This window comes from Myotis yumanensis, unplaced genomic scaffold (genome assembly GCF_028538775.1).
Source record: "Myotis yumanensis isolate MYYU_CA2020_CCGP unplaced genomic scaffold, mMyoYum1.0.hap1 SCAF_1, whole genome shotgun sequence".
Taxonomy (NCBI): domain Eukaryota; kingdom Metazoa; phylum Chordata; class Mammalia; order Chiroptera; family Vespertilionidae; genus Myotis; species Myotis yumanensis.
In genome coordinates, this window is record NW_027223752.1 from 70017321 (window position 1) to 70032972 (window position 15652).

Here is a 15652-nt window from a genome sequence, read left to right on the forward strand (position 1 = left end):
TGAAAGGTGATAACAACTCAGGTTGTCAGCTCTATTTTTCTAAAATTCTTTAGAGATACAGTATTGAACCATATGTGTAATCTGAAAGGAAATTAGTTTCTTATACAAAAATCAGTTCTCTTTACTAAGATGATATTTTTTGTATGCACTGGTTACCTCTTAAATATATGGGAATTGTAATGGATAAAATTAAATATGTAGATCAAGGATCTAACACTATGCTTGATACATGACTGAATGTATTATTATTTTTGGTCTCCCAATATATCAGGGTTTATTTTCAGCTGGTGTGCACCAATATGGATAAGAAATTATGTACAGCCAGCATCCATTCTGTTTAAGGCTAGATTGAATCTGATTGGTTGGTTTTCTGGGTCATATCAGTTTATAAGTACTTGGAATATAGGCCATGGCCTATACCATTGGGATAGAATTTGCTAGCGATTACCCCAGATCCTATTTGGAGGAAGGATATACTGCACCATTGCAGTCCTCTGTGATTTTTTACCTGTGTTTGTGTGTTTTGTTCATTTTGTTGTTTGTTTGTTTTTAACATCTATTTATTTATTTTAAGCCTCACCAGAGAATATTTTTTCCATTGATTTTTAGAAAGAGTAGGAGGGAGGGAGGGAGAGTTAAGGTGGGAGGGGAGGAAGAGATGTGAGAGAGACACATCGATTGGTTGCCTCTTGCACATGCCCGGGGAATTGAATACTTGACCAAAAATCAAACCCGTGACTCTTTGGTGAGTGGGCTGATGCTCTAACCACTCAGACATACCAGCAAGGGCTGCATTTTTTATAGTTCTCACTTCCAACTCTATGAGATTGGGCAGTTGAATTCATATTTGGTCTCTTGTTCATTATTTTCTTTCTAATATATTTTTGTTGACCATATTATCTCCCATCAAGAAGTAGGAATTATAATACTTGTCATCTTATATATAGAAACAGATTTGCAGCAGCTGTTAAAATTGGGATTTTTAAGTTTTCAGTAGTCATTTTTAATTGATTCTCCACTTATTACTTATTATATCTTTCAGTATTATAAACAGCTGCAGAAAGAATATATCAGTGATGATCATGATAGAAGTATCTCTATAACTGCACTGTCAGTTCAGATGTTTACTGTTCCTACTCTGGTATGTATTAATAATTTCTTTGCATTCTTTCTAAGTAAAACTTGTTTTGTTTTTTAAGAATTTTGCTTAGTGTTGATTCAAAACAATGTCAAAATCATTATGTTGGGCTAATTTCATCTGGAAAATTGAATAATACTTAAGTGGTATCTGCGTGTGAATAATATATTAATGGTATCCGAAAACAAGGTAACTTGTGAAGTGGGAATGATGGCACTACCTTTGTCTTAAAGTCCTGATCCGTGAATTCCAGAGCTTATTTCTCAGTTTTAAGAGTAACGTAGGAGCAATGCCTTTTCAATACCATTTTTTTTTTTTTTTTGCTTTTTTTGTTGTTGTTGTCCTTTAGTTATTGGGGTGAGTAAAGATAAAGCAGGTGCAGGGTATGACTCCAGTATTGTGGGAGATATAGTGCTGCATAGACCTGGGAGGAGAGTAGAGAATTCTGCTTTCTTTTTGTACTACTTTTTTCCCTATTTCTTTTGGACAGTTTGGCTAACTATACTTTCCCATTTCAAAGTCCAGCGAAAGGGATGGGAAGAGATAGTGGGCTGGGAGTTAGGGGGATGTGCCATAATAAATAATAATGTGACAGAAGTTATGAAGTATATCTATGATTGTCCTACTTTTGTTCGTTGTATGATTGCCTCTGGTAAGCATTATATAAATAATCTTAGTAATGGGTTTGGAGTGTCCAGACAGGTGTTTTCTAGTTATTGAGGAATAGGGAATTTTTTACTTTTAGAAAATAGCTTCTCAGAAATTGCTGTACTGTGAGACTAAGGACTATGTTTGATGTTCAGTAAACATATTAAAAATGACTTACTGACCAACCAAATAAGTTAATACTAAAGACAACATCTTGAAATATTCTGCAGGCTCGACATCTTATTGAAGAGCAGAATGTTATTTCTGTCATTACTGAAACTTTGCTAGAAGTTTTGCCTGAGTACTTGGATAGGAACAACAAATTCAACTTCCAGGGTTATAGCAAGGACAAATTGGATCGAGTATATGCTGTTATATGTGATCTAAAGTAAGTTGTTCGAGTCAAAAGGTGAAGGTACTTATTAAACACACTGCTTATTTGTTCTGTCTTGTAAATAAACCTCTGATGCTTTTGGTTATCTAAGATTCACTTATTATAATGAGAAGTAAAAAGAACTCTTACTGTCTCATGTCAATAAATGTTTTAAGTGAAGGCTTCTTATAGAGTTAAAACCAAATTAATAAAAAAGGGGCCTGTCACAGTAACTTAGGATCAGTAAATGAGTCTCTACTTAGTTCCACTTCTGTACTTTGGTTCTGTCCCTCTTGTATAGTCTCTTCGGGCATAGTTTCAGATGATTTAGTCGGTGTGAATTTCTTTTTAACTCCCTTTTTCATGCATGTAACCAAGTTATTTATATTCATCAGTGGTTTCTTAAGTTTTTCTCCTTAAAGAAAGTGGAGAGTTTCTTTTTAAACTAAAATGGAAATCACATGATAAATCTTGGGATTGTTGGACCTAAAAGGGAATTTATTTTAGTAATAAATGGTGAATATTATAAGGGTTGTAGTATCAACTATTCAATAATTCATAAACTTCAAAAAATTCTTTTCTTTTAGAATATATTAAGATAAAATATATTTCATTTAGTTTGCTATTTAAAATGAAGGGCTCCACGACATAATTATTTCTAGTCCTGAGGGGGAAAAATCAAATTTTGTCCCCTTCTTCTAGTGACCATGTAGGGTACATTGTAGGGTATAGAGAGATGGAAACAAATAGACTTCCAAACCAACCTAGAAATAGTTGAATCTATTTTAAAAATACATTTGAAAGATTTCTGGAAATATGCTTTGGATCCTTGATGAGGAAAATGCTTCCAGACCTTTTCAAATTCCTCAATTTCTGAATATGATTATGACATACAAATCTTTCTTTAAAGTTCAGTAAATTATTATGTTATCACATCTTCAATACAAGTCGAGATGGTGGAAGAATTCAGTAGTAAGTCACCATTTAGCTATTGTGATTCACAAATTCTGCATAAATTATATATTAGGCAAAACAAACAAAAAATATTCAAAAACTCCAATGGAGTGCTTATAGTTATCAGTGTTAAATTAGTATATTCATCATTTTTTGGTCTACTGTACAGTAAAAATCTTTACTGTGGCTCTCACTGTGAAGTACTCTTGTAACTGAGTTATTTTTATATCCAGAGAAGAGATGCATTATCACATCATTGTCTCATCATATTTTATTTTATGGATCTCTGATTATAGTTATTCTTTATGATGGATAATTTAGAGTCAGGACATCCCTGCATACCCATATGATAAAACTTTAAGAGATCCTGGTTTGGAAGGCAACTTTAAAGTTTTCCTACTCTTTTGATGCTTACAAGTTCTCTTCTACATCCTTACCTAAATAGAGATATCTCTGAATATAAGGAAAAGGGAAAGTGAACATATTTTGAGCACCTGTTCAACAGATACTGTTCTAGGCTTCTCATGTAACTCACTCTCACGCGTGTCCTCTGTTCTTTTTTAAAAAAATATATTTTTATTTCAGAGAGGAAGGGAGAGGGAGAGAGATAGAAACATCAATGATGAGAGAGAATCATTGATCAGCCATCTCCTGCACGCCCCACACTGGGGACCAAGCCTGCAACCGGGCATGTGCCCTGACCAGGAATTGAACCATGACCTCCTGGTTCATAGGTCAGTGCTCAACTATTGAGCCACACCGGCCTAGCTTCTGTTCTTTTTTAGTAACTGTTATGTGCTAAGGAGCTTAACTTATTTCACCTTATTTTATTCTTGCAACATTCTCATAAGCTAGGTGATTTAATTTTATTTTTAGATTATAATTATTTGCCTAAGGTCACAGAGCTAGTAAGTAGCAGACCTTGGATCTGAGCCCAGCACTGTTTTATCTATAAAACTCAAATTCTTTTCACTTCATCATTTAGCCTCACAAAATAAATATCAATAAAACTTCTCTGAAAGTTAGCCTAAAACATCAATCAGATATACCCTTCATTTAACAAATAGCTATTGAATCCCATTTTCTCCGTCATTCTTAGTAGAAATTTTGCAGTCATATCTTATTTTTACTCTTTCCCCATATATTTATTTATTTGCCACTTCTTTCTGAACCCAGCTTTTAAATCAGAAATAACCACAAATATTTAATGTATTTTAATTGTTTCTGGAATAAAGTCTAAATTCTTTCAGAATTTGTAGCTCTCCATAGTCTTCCCATATATGCTACTAATCTGACTGTAGCATTTAATGTTTGTTAGTACTAGTAGAAGCTCTGTTAAGTCTGCCTCAGAAAATTTTCATTCTCTCAAACCAGTGTATTCCAACCGTTGAGTAGCCCCGTCCAGCTGTTACAAGTTTATTATTTTATATTGAACCCTGTCTTTTTGTAGCTTTCCTTCTGTAGTACTATGTTTCCCTTTGTCCATTCAGAACTTCAGTTCTCATTTAACTTGAAGATAGCAGGCATATCTGCCAAATCTTCACTGGTTGAGTTTCATTAGTTTCCTTAGCCATATTCATTTCATATTTAAAATTCCTTCTAAATTATTGTCCTTCTCTACTGAACTGGTTCTAGTTGAATGTATACCATTTAAGCTAGTTGTGAATAAATGAACACAGTACTCTGAGGTCTGCATAATAGAAGGAAGGCATTGTTATACTTGGATCATTTTATTTCATTTTACTTTTTATTGTTTTTGTGTTTTGCTTTTTTTGTTAATCCTCACCTGAGGATATTTTTCTGTTGATTTTTAGAGAGAGTGGAAGGGAGGGGGAGAGACAAGAGAGAGAGAAACACAGGGCCCAGGGAGCGAGCCTGCAACTGAGGTTTGTGACCTTGACTGGAATTGAACCTGGGACTCTTCAGTCCTCGGGCTGAAGCTCTATCCACTGAGCCAAACTGCCTAGGTCTATACCGCAATCATTTTAAATAATAAACCTCTATTAATTTAGTTTCATTTCTCACTCACTCTCTGGGGGTATTTCGTGAGATACTTTGTTTCTCAGTTGCTAATCACTGTGAAAATGAAATGTAGAAAAGAGATGCAGTTGAACTTTGGTTCTATTAAGTAAATATTACTCTTTTGTTACTTTAACCCTGGGATGGAGAACCTTTGATCTGCCAAGGGCCATTTGAATATCTATAACATAATTCAAGGGCCATAAAAAAATTATCAGCTTAAAAATTAGCCTGCTATATTTGGTTAGATATTTCATTAACTCACCCCTAATGCCTTGGCAGGGCCAGACCACATGATTTTGAGGGCCTTATAATAATGGCCAATGGGCCAGACATTCCTCACCCCTGCAACTTGTTCCTATTTCTAAAAAGGATAGTAGACTCTCAAACCAAATCACCCTCTTACTCTCCCATCCTTCCCTTGCTTTTCTTCTTCTCCTTCCACTGCTTTTGCCACCTATTTTTATCTTCAGACTCCTTTTCTTTTCCTTTCATTATTCTTTTCTCTCTTATCCCTCACATCTTCTCTACTTGCTAGGTCTGCTAGGCATAAACTATGTGAGTTTACTAAAAACTAGAAATATAAATTCTCTAGAACAGTGCTTCTCAAATTTTAATATGAATACAAATCATTTGGGGAGCTTGTTAAAATGCAGACTTTTGTTCACTAGGTCTGACTAGAGCCTAAGAGTCTGTATTTCTAAAGAATACCCAGACAAACGCTCATGCTTTTCCTTTGTGTGCCATACTTTGAGTAGCAGTGCTCTAGTAAACAAGCAGACTTTGATGCCATTTGTTCACTGTGAGATCATAAACTTTAGTCTTTTTTACCTTTACAATGGGGGGGGGGGGGGCGTCTGTAATACTCTCAACAATAAAGATTTTTTAAAAAATATATTTTATTGATTTTTTACAGAGAGAAAGGGAGAGGGATAGAGAGTTAGAAACATTGATGAGAGAGAAACATCAATTCAGCTGCCTCCTGCACGCCCCCTACTGAGGATGTGCCCGCAACCAAGGTACATGCCCTTGACCAGAATCGAACCTGGGACACTTCAGTCCGCAGGCCGACGCTCTATCCACTGAGCCAAACCAGTTAGGACAACAATAAAGATTTTTTAAAAAGATTTAGAGCCCTGGCCAGTTTTCTCAATGGTTAGAGTTGTGGGTTCAATTCCCTGTCCTGGTTGGAACGCGAGCAGGAGGCAACCAATTGATGTGTCTCTCACGTGGATGTTTCTCTCTCTCCCTCTCCCCCTGCCATCCACTGTCTCTAAAAAAATCAATGGAAAAAATATCCTCACTCCTCCGGTGAGCCTGGAAGGAAAGAAGGAGGGAGGGAGGGAGGGAGGAAGGAAGGAAGGAAGGAAGGAAGGAAGGAAGGAAGGAAGGAAGGAAGGAAGATTTAGAAAGGTTATTAGTGTATGATTATATTTTTAACATATTAATGGATATCTAGAGAAAGGGAGAATTAAACTACAATTCTTACAATCTTTACAAAGTAAAAAAATATTTTTCCTGTCTTTGTTGCCTTGTCTTTTATGTTCCTACTTTACTTCCTTTGTATTTTATTTTGTTTTGTTTTTAGTGCTTAACATTGTATTGCAGTGTCCACTATCCATATCTATTTTCCCCAGTATACTAAGGACCTCAAGGTCAGAGTATCTTGGTCATGTTTATGTTCCCAATGTGTGATATTTAACAGGAATTGATTGGGATTGACTGAGTGCAAAATAATTTTTATAATTGCTAGATTCCTTCCTGAGAAGTCATTTCACAATAAACATTGTTTTCATTGGATATGAAACCAGTTCCAAATATCCTGACTCCCCCCATCCCCAACTGTAGTGTATTGTCTGAAATCAGGTCGTAGGAATAAATAGCTCTGGAGAACCAGTGCAGATGTTCACAAATCTCTAGTCATTACACACTCAGGAGCAACAACAAAGTTGTTAAATCGTCTTAGACCAAACTACTATATGTGTTATGAATTTTCTGTAATTCTCATGACTGCATGTCTTTTGCGGGGAGGGGGAAAGTGTGTAATTTTAGTACAATAAGTATTTATTAGTTTACAAAATATTCTGAAGCCCTAACCAGTTTGGCTCAGTGGATAGGGCGTCGGCCTGCAGACTGATGGGTCCCAGGTTCGATTCCGGTCAAGGGCATGTACCTTGGTTGTGGGCACATCCACAGTAGGGGGTGTGCAGGAGGCAGCTGATCGATGTTTCTCTCTCATCAATGTTTCTAACTCTCTATCCCTCTCCCTTCTTCTCTGTACAAAATCAATAAAATATATTTTTAAAAAAATATTCTGAAATCATTTGTCTACACAAACAGCGTGTATTCTACACACGCTGTTTTGACATGCATTTTGAGGCTGAAGGCAATTTTTACTTGCCTTTGGGTGAAGGGTATAAACAATCCTAAAAAATCTGTACTGTAGTTATCCAACTGTGATAAGGTAAGTTGCTTTTGGGTTCATTTAATCAGAACTACCTTTTGAGTGAAGAAGTCAGGCTTAGCTTTGACATCTGTCTCTTCTGGAGCATTCACATATTGCTGGGATAATTCTAGCTCTGCCCAGAGTTTTTAATTATAAGAAATTATAATACATAATTTTGATGAATCAATATTGTTTATAACCCTGAGTACCTTAAAATATCTCAAAATATGGAAGTGAAATATTTCTTTGTCTCTTAATATTATAGGTATATCCTAATCAGCAAGCCCACCGTCTGGACAGAAAGATTAAAAATGCAATTCCTTGAAGGTTTTCGATCTTTTCTGAAGATTCTTACCTGTATGCAGGTATGGTACAGTTCTGTACACCAGTAAGATAAAGTTATTTTTTAAAATTTAGCCTGTGCCCTAACCGGTTTGGCTCAGTGGATAGAGCGTCAGCCTGCGGACTGAAAGGTCCCAGGTTCGATTCCGGTCAAGTGCATGTACCTTGGTTACGGGCACATCCCCAGTGGGAGGTGTGCAGGAGGCAGCTGATCGATGTTTCTCTTTCTCTCTCATCGATGTTTCTAACTCTCTATCCCTGTCCCTTCCTCTCTGTAAAAAATCAATAAAAATATATTTTTAAAAAATTTAACCTGAGTCTTTAATATTTCTTAGCAAATTTTGGTTTTTATATCAGGAAGAATATATCTAGCAAACTAGAAATAAAATGCAAACACTGCCTCACTGATCCTGCCTTATGTGATACTGTAGTAAGCACTTTACACGAATTATCTCTTTGAACCTCATAGCAATCTTATGAAGTAGTTACTATTATTATCTCCCTTTTTCTAGATAAGGGAATTGAAGCTTAGAAATAATTTTATCAGGACACAGCTAGAAAGTGACTGAGCTGAGAATTGAATCTATGCATTCTGACCTAGTTTAACAGCCATGTTAAAAAGCTATGCACATATGGTGCTGGCTGGTGTCACTGTTTAGAGCAGCGGTTTTCAACCTGTGGGTCGCGAAACATATATAATTACATATTGTTTTTGTGATTAATCACTATGCTTTAATTATGTTCAGTTTGTAACAATGAAAATACATCCTGCATATCAGATATTTACATTATGATTCATAACAGTAGCAAAATTACAGTTATGAAGTAGCAACGAAAATAATTTTATGGATGGGGGTCACCACAACATGAGGAACTGTAGTAAAGGGCCGCGGCCTTAGGACGGTTGAGAACCACTGGTTTAGAGCATCAGCCTGCCCACCAAAAGGTTGCAGGCTCAGTTCCTGGTCAAGGGCCCCGTGTGTCTTTCTCACATCAGCGTTTCTCTCTCTCTCTCTCTTCCTCCTCCCTCACCCACCCTCCCTTTCACTATCTCTGTAAGTCAATGGTAAAGATATTCTCAGGTGAGGATTAACAACAACAACAAAAAGCTACGCATACTAGTATATGAATATAAGTCCTGATAATTCTATATTTTGCTAGTAGAGGAGTGAAAAAGAGGGCATATATCTATCTATATATACACACACACACACACACACATATGTCTATATATGTATATGTATGTTTGTGTATATATATATATATATATATATGTTAATCACTTTTTTTTTTTTTGCAGGGAATGGAAGAAATTAGAAGACAGGTTGGACAACATATAGAAGTGGATCCTGACTGGGAGGCTGCCATTGCCATACAGATGCATTTGAAGAATATTTTACTCATGTTCCAAGAGTGGTGTGCTTGTGATGTAAGTAAAATTGTTAGTAGGAGCAGTGTCTTTTTAAGTGCTCTAGTGCTTATTATAGTTTAGTTTTATATTGCAACTTCCTTGATGTAAAGTTTATTTAAGTAGTTTCTTATATATTTGATTGTCTTATTAACATTTATGAAGAAAATTCAGTTTTTCACCCTTAATTAGAAAGTGTTCTCCATGGTAGTTTCATTTACCTTAGAAATAGTAAGTTTTTTAAAAAATACAACATACATTTATTTATGTATGTATTTATTTCCTTGGACATGAATATAAATAATATGGAAATTGGGACTTTTAAATATTCCAACAATGAAGAAGGATGGCTATTCATTCAATTAAGTGCTTTATTACATGTGTTAAACCAGTAAGAAAATTAATTTCAAAATATAGGACTAATATATTTCCTTAAGTAATAATTTTAGACCATAACCCTCTTTTAGATCATAACCCTACCACAGACTCTGTTTTGGAGGTAAGAGCTTACTTACTTCTGTTCTGAGAAAATTGACATCTGAGTCAAATTCTTTCATTTTCTTCAGTTTCTATCTCTCACCACAGTCCATTCACCAGCTAAGTTTGTATCTTCACTATTGGTCTCTTTCTAAAACTAATGTCTCTACCAAGGCTCTTTGTCCCAACCTATATTAGTTCTTTCTGGAGTTTGATTCCTTGGTTGTCTCCTCTGGTATTTCCCACTCTTTCATTCATCTGCCTGTAAACACATATCCTTAAAAACAACAAAAATAAAAGTTCCCTTACTTGTCTTTGCTACCTCTGTAAACTATATTCTTGTTCTCTTTTTTCCTTTTCTACTCCACCACCAGCAGTTAGTGATAGACACAAAAGACCTTAATCCAGCACAACAGCTTTTTAAAAAATATATATTTTTATTGATTTTGGGGAGGAAGGGAGAAGGAGAGAGAGACAGAAACATCAATAATGGAGAGAATCATTAATCAGCTGCCTCCTGCATGCCCCCCACTGGGGATCGAGTCTGTAACCCAAGCATGTGCCCTTGACGGGAATCAAACCCGGGATCCTTCAGTCCACAGGCTGATACTCTATCCACTGGGCCAAACTGGCTAGGGCCAGCACAGTAGCTTTATAGAGCAAAGACAGGAAATACTGTTCAGCAACTAGTCACAGAACATATTTTTGGCTCCTCTCAGTTTTATAAAGGGCATGCATAATTCTTGGAGATGAGGTCAAAATGTCTGTTGTTTATCTTGACATCTGTCAAGCCTTCTGAAGTCATTTATGTCTACTAGTAGAGGCCCGGTGCAGGAAATTCGTGCACTCGGGAGGGGGGTTCCCCAGCCTTGCCTGTGCTCTCTCATAGTGCGGGAGCCCCGCGATCAATCTCCCCAAAGAGGTAGGCCCCGCCCACCTATCCGGGGCTCCTCAATGGATTGCCCCAAAGAGGTAGGCTGGAGCCAGGGGTTCCGCCTCTGCGCCATGTGAAACTGCCGGGACCTGCCTCCACAGCTCCGTGTGGAGCTGCCGGGACCCCTGGCGTTACCACGCGGAGCAGCTGGGACCTGCCTGCACAACGTGCACGCAGCATCAAGTCACTGTCCACCTGCGAGTGCCTCACCATGCAGGCAGCCCCGCCCACCCGCGTGCACCCGCGGCACGCACAGCCTCCTGATGGTGGATTATTATGGTGTGAGGGCATCATGGCGTGAGGGCGTGATGACTACATAGGCTTTTATTAGTATAGACTAGAGGCCTGGTGCACAAAATTCGTGCACGGGGTGGGGGTGTCCCTCAGCCAGGCCTGCACCTTCTCCAATCTGGGACCCCTCGGGGGATGTCTGACTGCTGGTTTAGGCCCGATCCCTCCCGGCAGTCGGACATTCCTCTCACAATCTGGGACTGCTGGCTCCTAACCACTTGCCTGCCTGCCTGCCTGCCTGATTACCCCTAACCACTTCTACCTGCCAGCCTGATCGCCTCCTAACTGCTCCCCTGCTGGCCTGATTGATGCCTAACTGCTCCCCTGTTGGCCCAATCGCCCCCAACTGCCCTCCCCTGCTGGTCTGGTCGCCCCTAACTGCCTTTCCCTGCTGCCCCAATCACCCCCAACTGCCCTCCTCTGCTGGCCTGTTCGCCCCCAACTGCTCTCCCTGCCGGCCATCTTGTGGTGGCCATCTTGTGATGATGTGAGGGCATCACGTGAGGGCACAAGGACCACCTAGGCTTTTATTAGTATAGATTGTTGCTCTTTAGAGTCTGGCTTCTGCCCTTACCAAATGACAGGATTTGCTTTTTGAAAAAATTTCAAAGGATCTTTTTAAGTAATCAAATTTAGAGGTTTTCTCTAAGGCCCCATCTTCCTTAAAATGTATATAGCATTGTTTCCTGTTGAGTACCTTAACCTTTTTGAAACGTTCTTTCCCTCTAATTTTCACAAATCTACATTATCCAATATTTCTATTGAATGCCCATTTAAATGAGACCTTTCCCAATAGACTCTTTTTATTTCTACCACCACAATTAAAACTTCATATAAATGACTCTTTCAAGCTATAATATCATTTCTGCTTGTGTGTTAGACATTCCTGCTTATATCTTACACTTATTTCAAATTCAGAATATAATAAATTGAGCCCCGACCAGCTTGACTCAGTGGATAGAGCGTCAGCCTGTGGACTGAAGGGTCACAGGTTTGATTCCGGTCAAGGGCATGTGCCTGGGTTGAGGGCTCGATCCCCAGTGGGGGGTGTGCAGGAGGCAGCCAATCAATGATTCTCTCTCATCCTTGATGTTTCTGTCTTCTCTCCCTCTCCCTTCCTCTCTGAAATCTATAAAAAATATATTTTTAAAAAAATTATATTTAAAGAAAAAAAGCTCTGTGCTCACATAAGATTGGGAAAATGCTGGGTTGAACAAATTCAAACAGGAACTTTTAAGCCACTGAACTTTTAAAGCTTTTTTTTAAATTTATTGATTTTAAAGAGAGAGAAAGAGATCTATTTGTTGTTCCACTTATTTATGCATTCATTGGTTGATTTTTTTAAAAGAATATTGATTTTTAGAAAGAGGAAGAGAGAGAGAGAACATCCATGTGGGAGAACAACATAAATCTGCTGCCTCCTGCACACCCCTTACTGGGGATTGAGCCTCAACCCTGGCATGTGCCCTTGACTGAAAATCAAACCTCCTGGTGCCAGGATAATGCCCAACCGACTGAGTCATACCGGCCAGGGTCATTGATTGATTCTTGTATGTGCCCTCACCAGTGATTAGACCAGGGGTGGGCAAACTTTTTGACTCGAGGGCCACAATGGGTTCTTAAACTGGACCGGAGGGCCGGAACAAAAGCATGGATGGAGTGTTTGTGTGAACTAATATAAATTCAAAATAAACATCATTACATAAAAGGGTACGGTCCTTTTTTTTTTTTTTTAGTTTTGTTCATTTCAAACGGGCCGGATCCGGCCTGCGGGCCGTAGTTTGCCCACGGCTGGATTAGACCCACAATCTTGGTTTATTGGGATGATGCTCTAACCAACTGAGCTACCCAGCCAGGGCCTGAACTTCTCAAACTCTTTAATTAATGTGCTAATTTCTAAGAGGGATAGTCCCAAAATTTATTTAATGATAGTATTCCTTTTTGAAGATAAAATCAGTTTGAGAAGCATTATCTTTCTTTTTTTTTTTAAATATATTTTATTGATTTTTTACAGAGAGGAAGGAAGAGAGATAGAGAGTCAGAAACATCAATGAGAGAGAAACATTGATCAGCTGCCTCTTGCACACCCCCTACTGGGGATGTGCCCGCAACCCAGGTACATGCCCTTGACCGGAATCGAACCTGGGACCTTTCAGTCCGGAGGCCGACGCTCTATCCACTGAGCCAAACCGGTTTCGGCGAGAAGCATTATCTTAAGCGGCCTTTTGGGACATGTGCAGGAAGCAACCAATGTGTCTCTCACATCGATGTTTCTCTCTCTTTGTCTCTCTCCCTCCCTTCCACTCTCTAAAAATCAATGGAAAAATATAATCGGCTAAGGATTAACAACAACAAAGAAGTGATAATCCTAACATTTATTTTGGGTTCTTTTTTTGCCCTGACTACTCCCACTTTAGTTGAGACCCTTTATCACCTTACACGTAGACTTTGTAGTAATCTTCCTACTGGGCGGTTGGTTCCTAACATTACTCTCTACTCTACTGACACCCATGAATTCTTGAAGCAGTGAGTTGTCTATATTATTATACTTCAGATACCATCAATGTATTCACATGCCAATGCCAAGGCATATTTCCACTTTAATTGCTCATTAATTCTATCCACAAAACCTTGGATTTTTCTAGTTTTTATTCCTTTCTATTGCCTGAACAGGAGGTGTATTCTCCGTTATTTCTCTTTGCTTATTCTGTATCTCTGCTTACAATGCCATCATTTTCTCATCTTCTCCATACTTATATTCTGCTTATTCTTTAGACCCCACTCAAAAATTGCTTTCACAACATGTCTTCCCAGTTGTTTGTGATGCTTTTCCCCCCTCTTAGTGGAATAGTTTATATCATTTACATGGTACTTACTAGTACAATTTTTCACATTGTGTGTGTGTGTGTGTGTGTGTGTGTGTGTGTACGTACGGGCATGTGCCTCTCTCTGTCTTATATTGCCTACTGGTCTACAGATCCTGTGGAGGTAGCTCTAGTAATACATAGAACAATTTTGTGCTTGTACTTAGCAAATATTTATTGAATAATGTGATAAAGTAGATCATTTGTCATTTTATTTGCATTTTTCTTCTAGGAAGAACTCTTACTAGTGGCTTATAAAGAATGTCACAAAGCTGTGATGAGGTGTAGTACAAGTTTTATGTCTAGTAGCAAGACAGTAGTACAATTGTGTGGTCACACTTTGGAAACTAAGTCCTACAGAGTATCTGAAGATCTCGTAAGCATACATCTTCCACTCTCTAGGACTCTTGCTGGTGAGTGTTAGTTTTTTGCTTTGTTTCTATTAGCTATGTTTCCTAGGTATTCAGAGTACTAGAATCATATCTATTTTTGTTCTATGCTAAGTATGTATAGGCATACTCAGATTAGATACTGCAATTAAGATCTGTCACTGTCCTTCAAAGTGCTGTCACTAAACATCTAAGGATGCTTGTTTTCCTAGGCCTTTTGTCATCTTGGTCAACAAATGGATCTTACAGTACACATCACACTTAAAGACTAACTTGATAACTCATCTCCCGCCCAAATCTCAATATAGTAAAATCTTGTTGCTGGTTTTTAATCTCTTTTCTGCCAAATTGCACAAGTGTTGTTGGTGTCACTGTTTCTTTCACCACCAAAAGAAAGATCATAGATTTCCTTTATTCATTCTTTGATTTGCATTTCCATGTAAACTAGCCCTGTTAGGGTTGTTGTTGTTGTTGTTTTAAACTTTATAGAAGTGTATATATTTTAACTGTGCTAAAATATACATAACATAAAATTTACCATTTTAACTGTTTAGTTCTGTGGCATTAAGAACATTGTTTTGTGCAGCATCACCAATATCCATCTCCAGAATATTTTTTATCTTCCCAAACTCAAATTCTGTACCCATTCAACTTAACTCCTCATTTCCCACTCCCTGCATTTATTGGCAGCCACTACTCTACTTTCTGTCTCTGTAACTTTATTATTATAGGTACCTCATATGAGTGCAATCATACATATCTCCTTTTATAACTGACTTATTGCACTTAGCATAATGTCCTCAAAGTTTATCTATGTGGTAGCATGTATCAGAATTTTCTTCCTTTCTGAAGCTGAGTAATATTCTATAATATGTATATGTCACATTTTGTTTATCTATTCATCAATGGATGCTTCATGTTGTTTCCACCTTTTGGCTATTGTGAATACTGTTGGTATGAACATGAGTGTACAAATATCTCTTTGAGTCCTGTTTTCAATTTTTTGGGATATATACCTGTAAGTAGAATTGTTGGATTTTAAGGTAATTCTCCTCTTTAGTTTTTTTGAGGAATTGCCATACTGTTTTTCATGGCAGCTACATCATTTTATATTCCTACTAGAAGCCTGATGCATGAAATTCATGCACTTGGGGGGGTCCCTCAGCCTGGCCTGTGCTCTCTTGCAGTCCCGGAGCCCTCGGGGAGCCTGACTCAGGGCCTCTGGCTAAGCAGCGCTCCCCCTGTGGGAGCACACTGACCACCAGGGGACAGCTTCTGCATTGAGTGTCTACCCCCTGGTGGTCAGTGCGCGTCATAGTGATGGTCATTCCGCCATTCAGTCGATTTGCATGTGACCCTCTTATTATAT

The 15652-nt window shown here is 38.1% G+C and overlaps 1 protein-coding gene across 3 annotated transcripts in view; it reads left to right on the forward strand.

Annotated features, from left to right (window-relative positions):
• Positions 1-15652, forward strand: part of UBR1 (ubiquitin protein ligase E3 component n-recognin 1) — a 141416-nt gene that overhangs the window by 41961 nt on the left and 83803 nt on the right. For all 3 annotated transcript variants that reach the window (XM_070424231.1, XM_070424248.1, XM_070424241.1), the window contains exons 12-16: positions 1043-1141; positions 2017-2174; positions 7844-7943; positions 9221-9349; positions 14127-14307. In XM_070424231.1, the coding sequence (XP_070280332.1) occupies positions 1043-1141; positions 2017-2174; positions 7844-7943; positions 9221-9349; positions 14127-14307 (667 nt within the window). The remainder of the gene's footprint in view (positions 1-1042; positions 1142-2016; positions 2175-7843; positions 7944-9220; positions 9350-14126; positions 14308-15652) is intronic.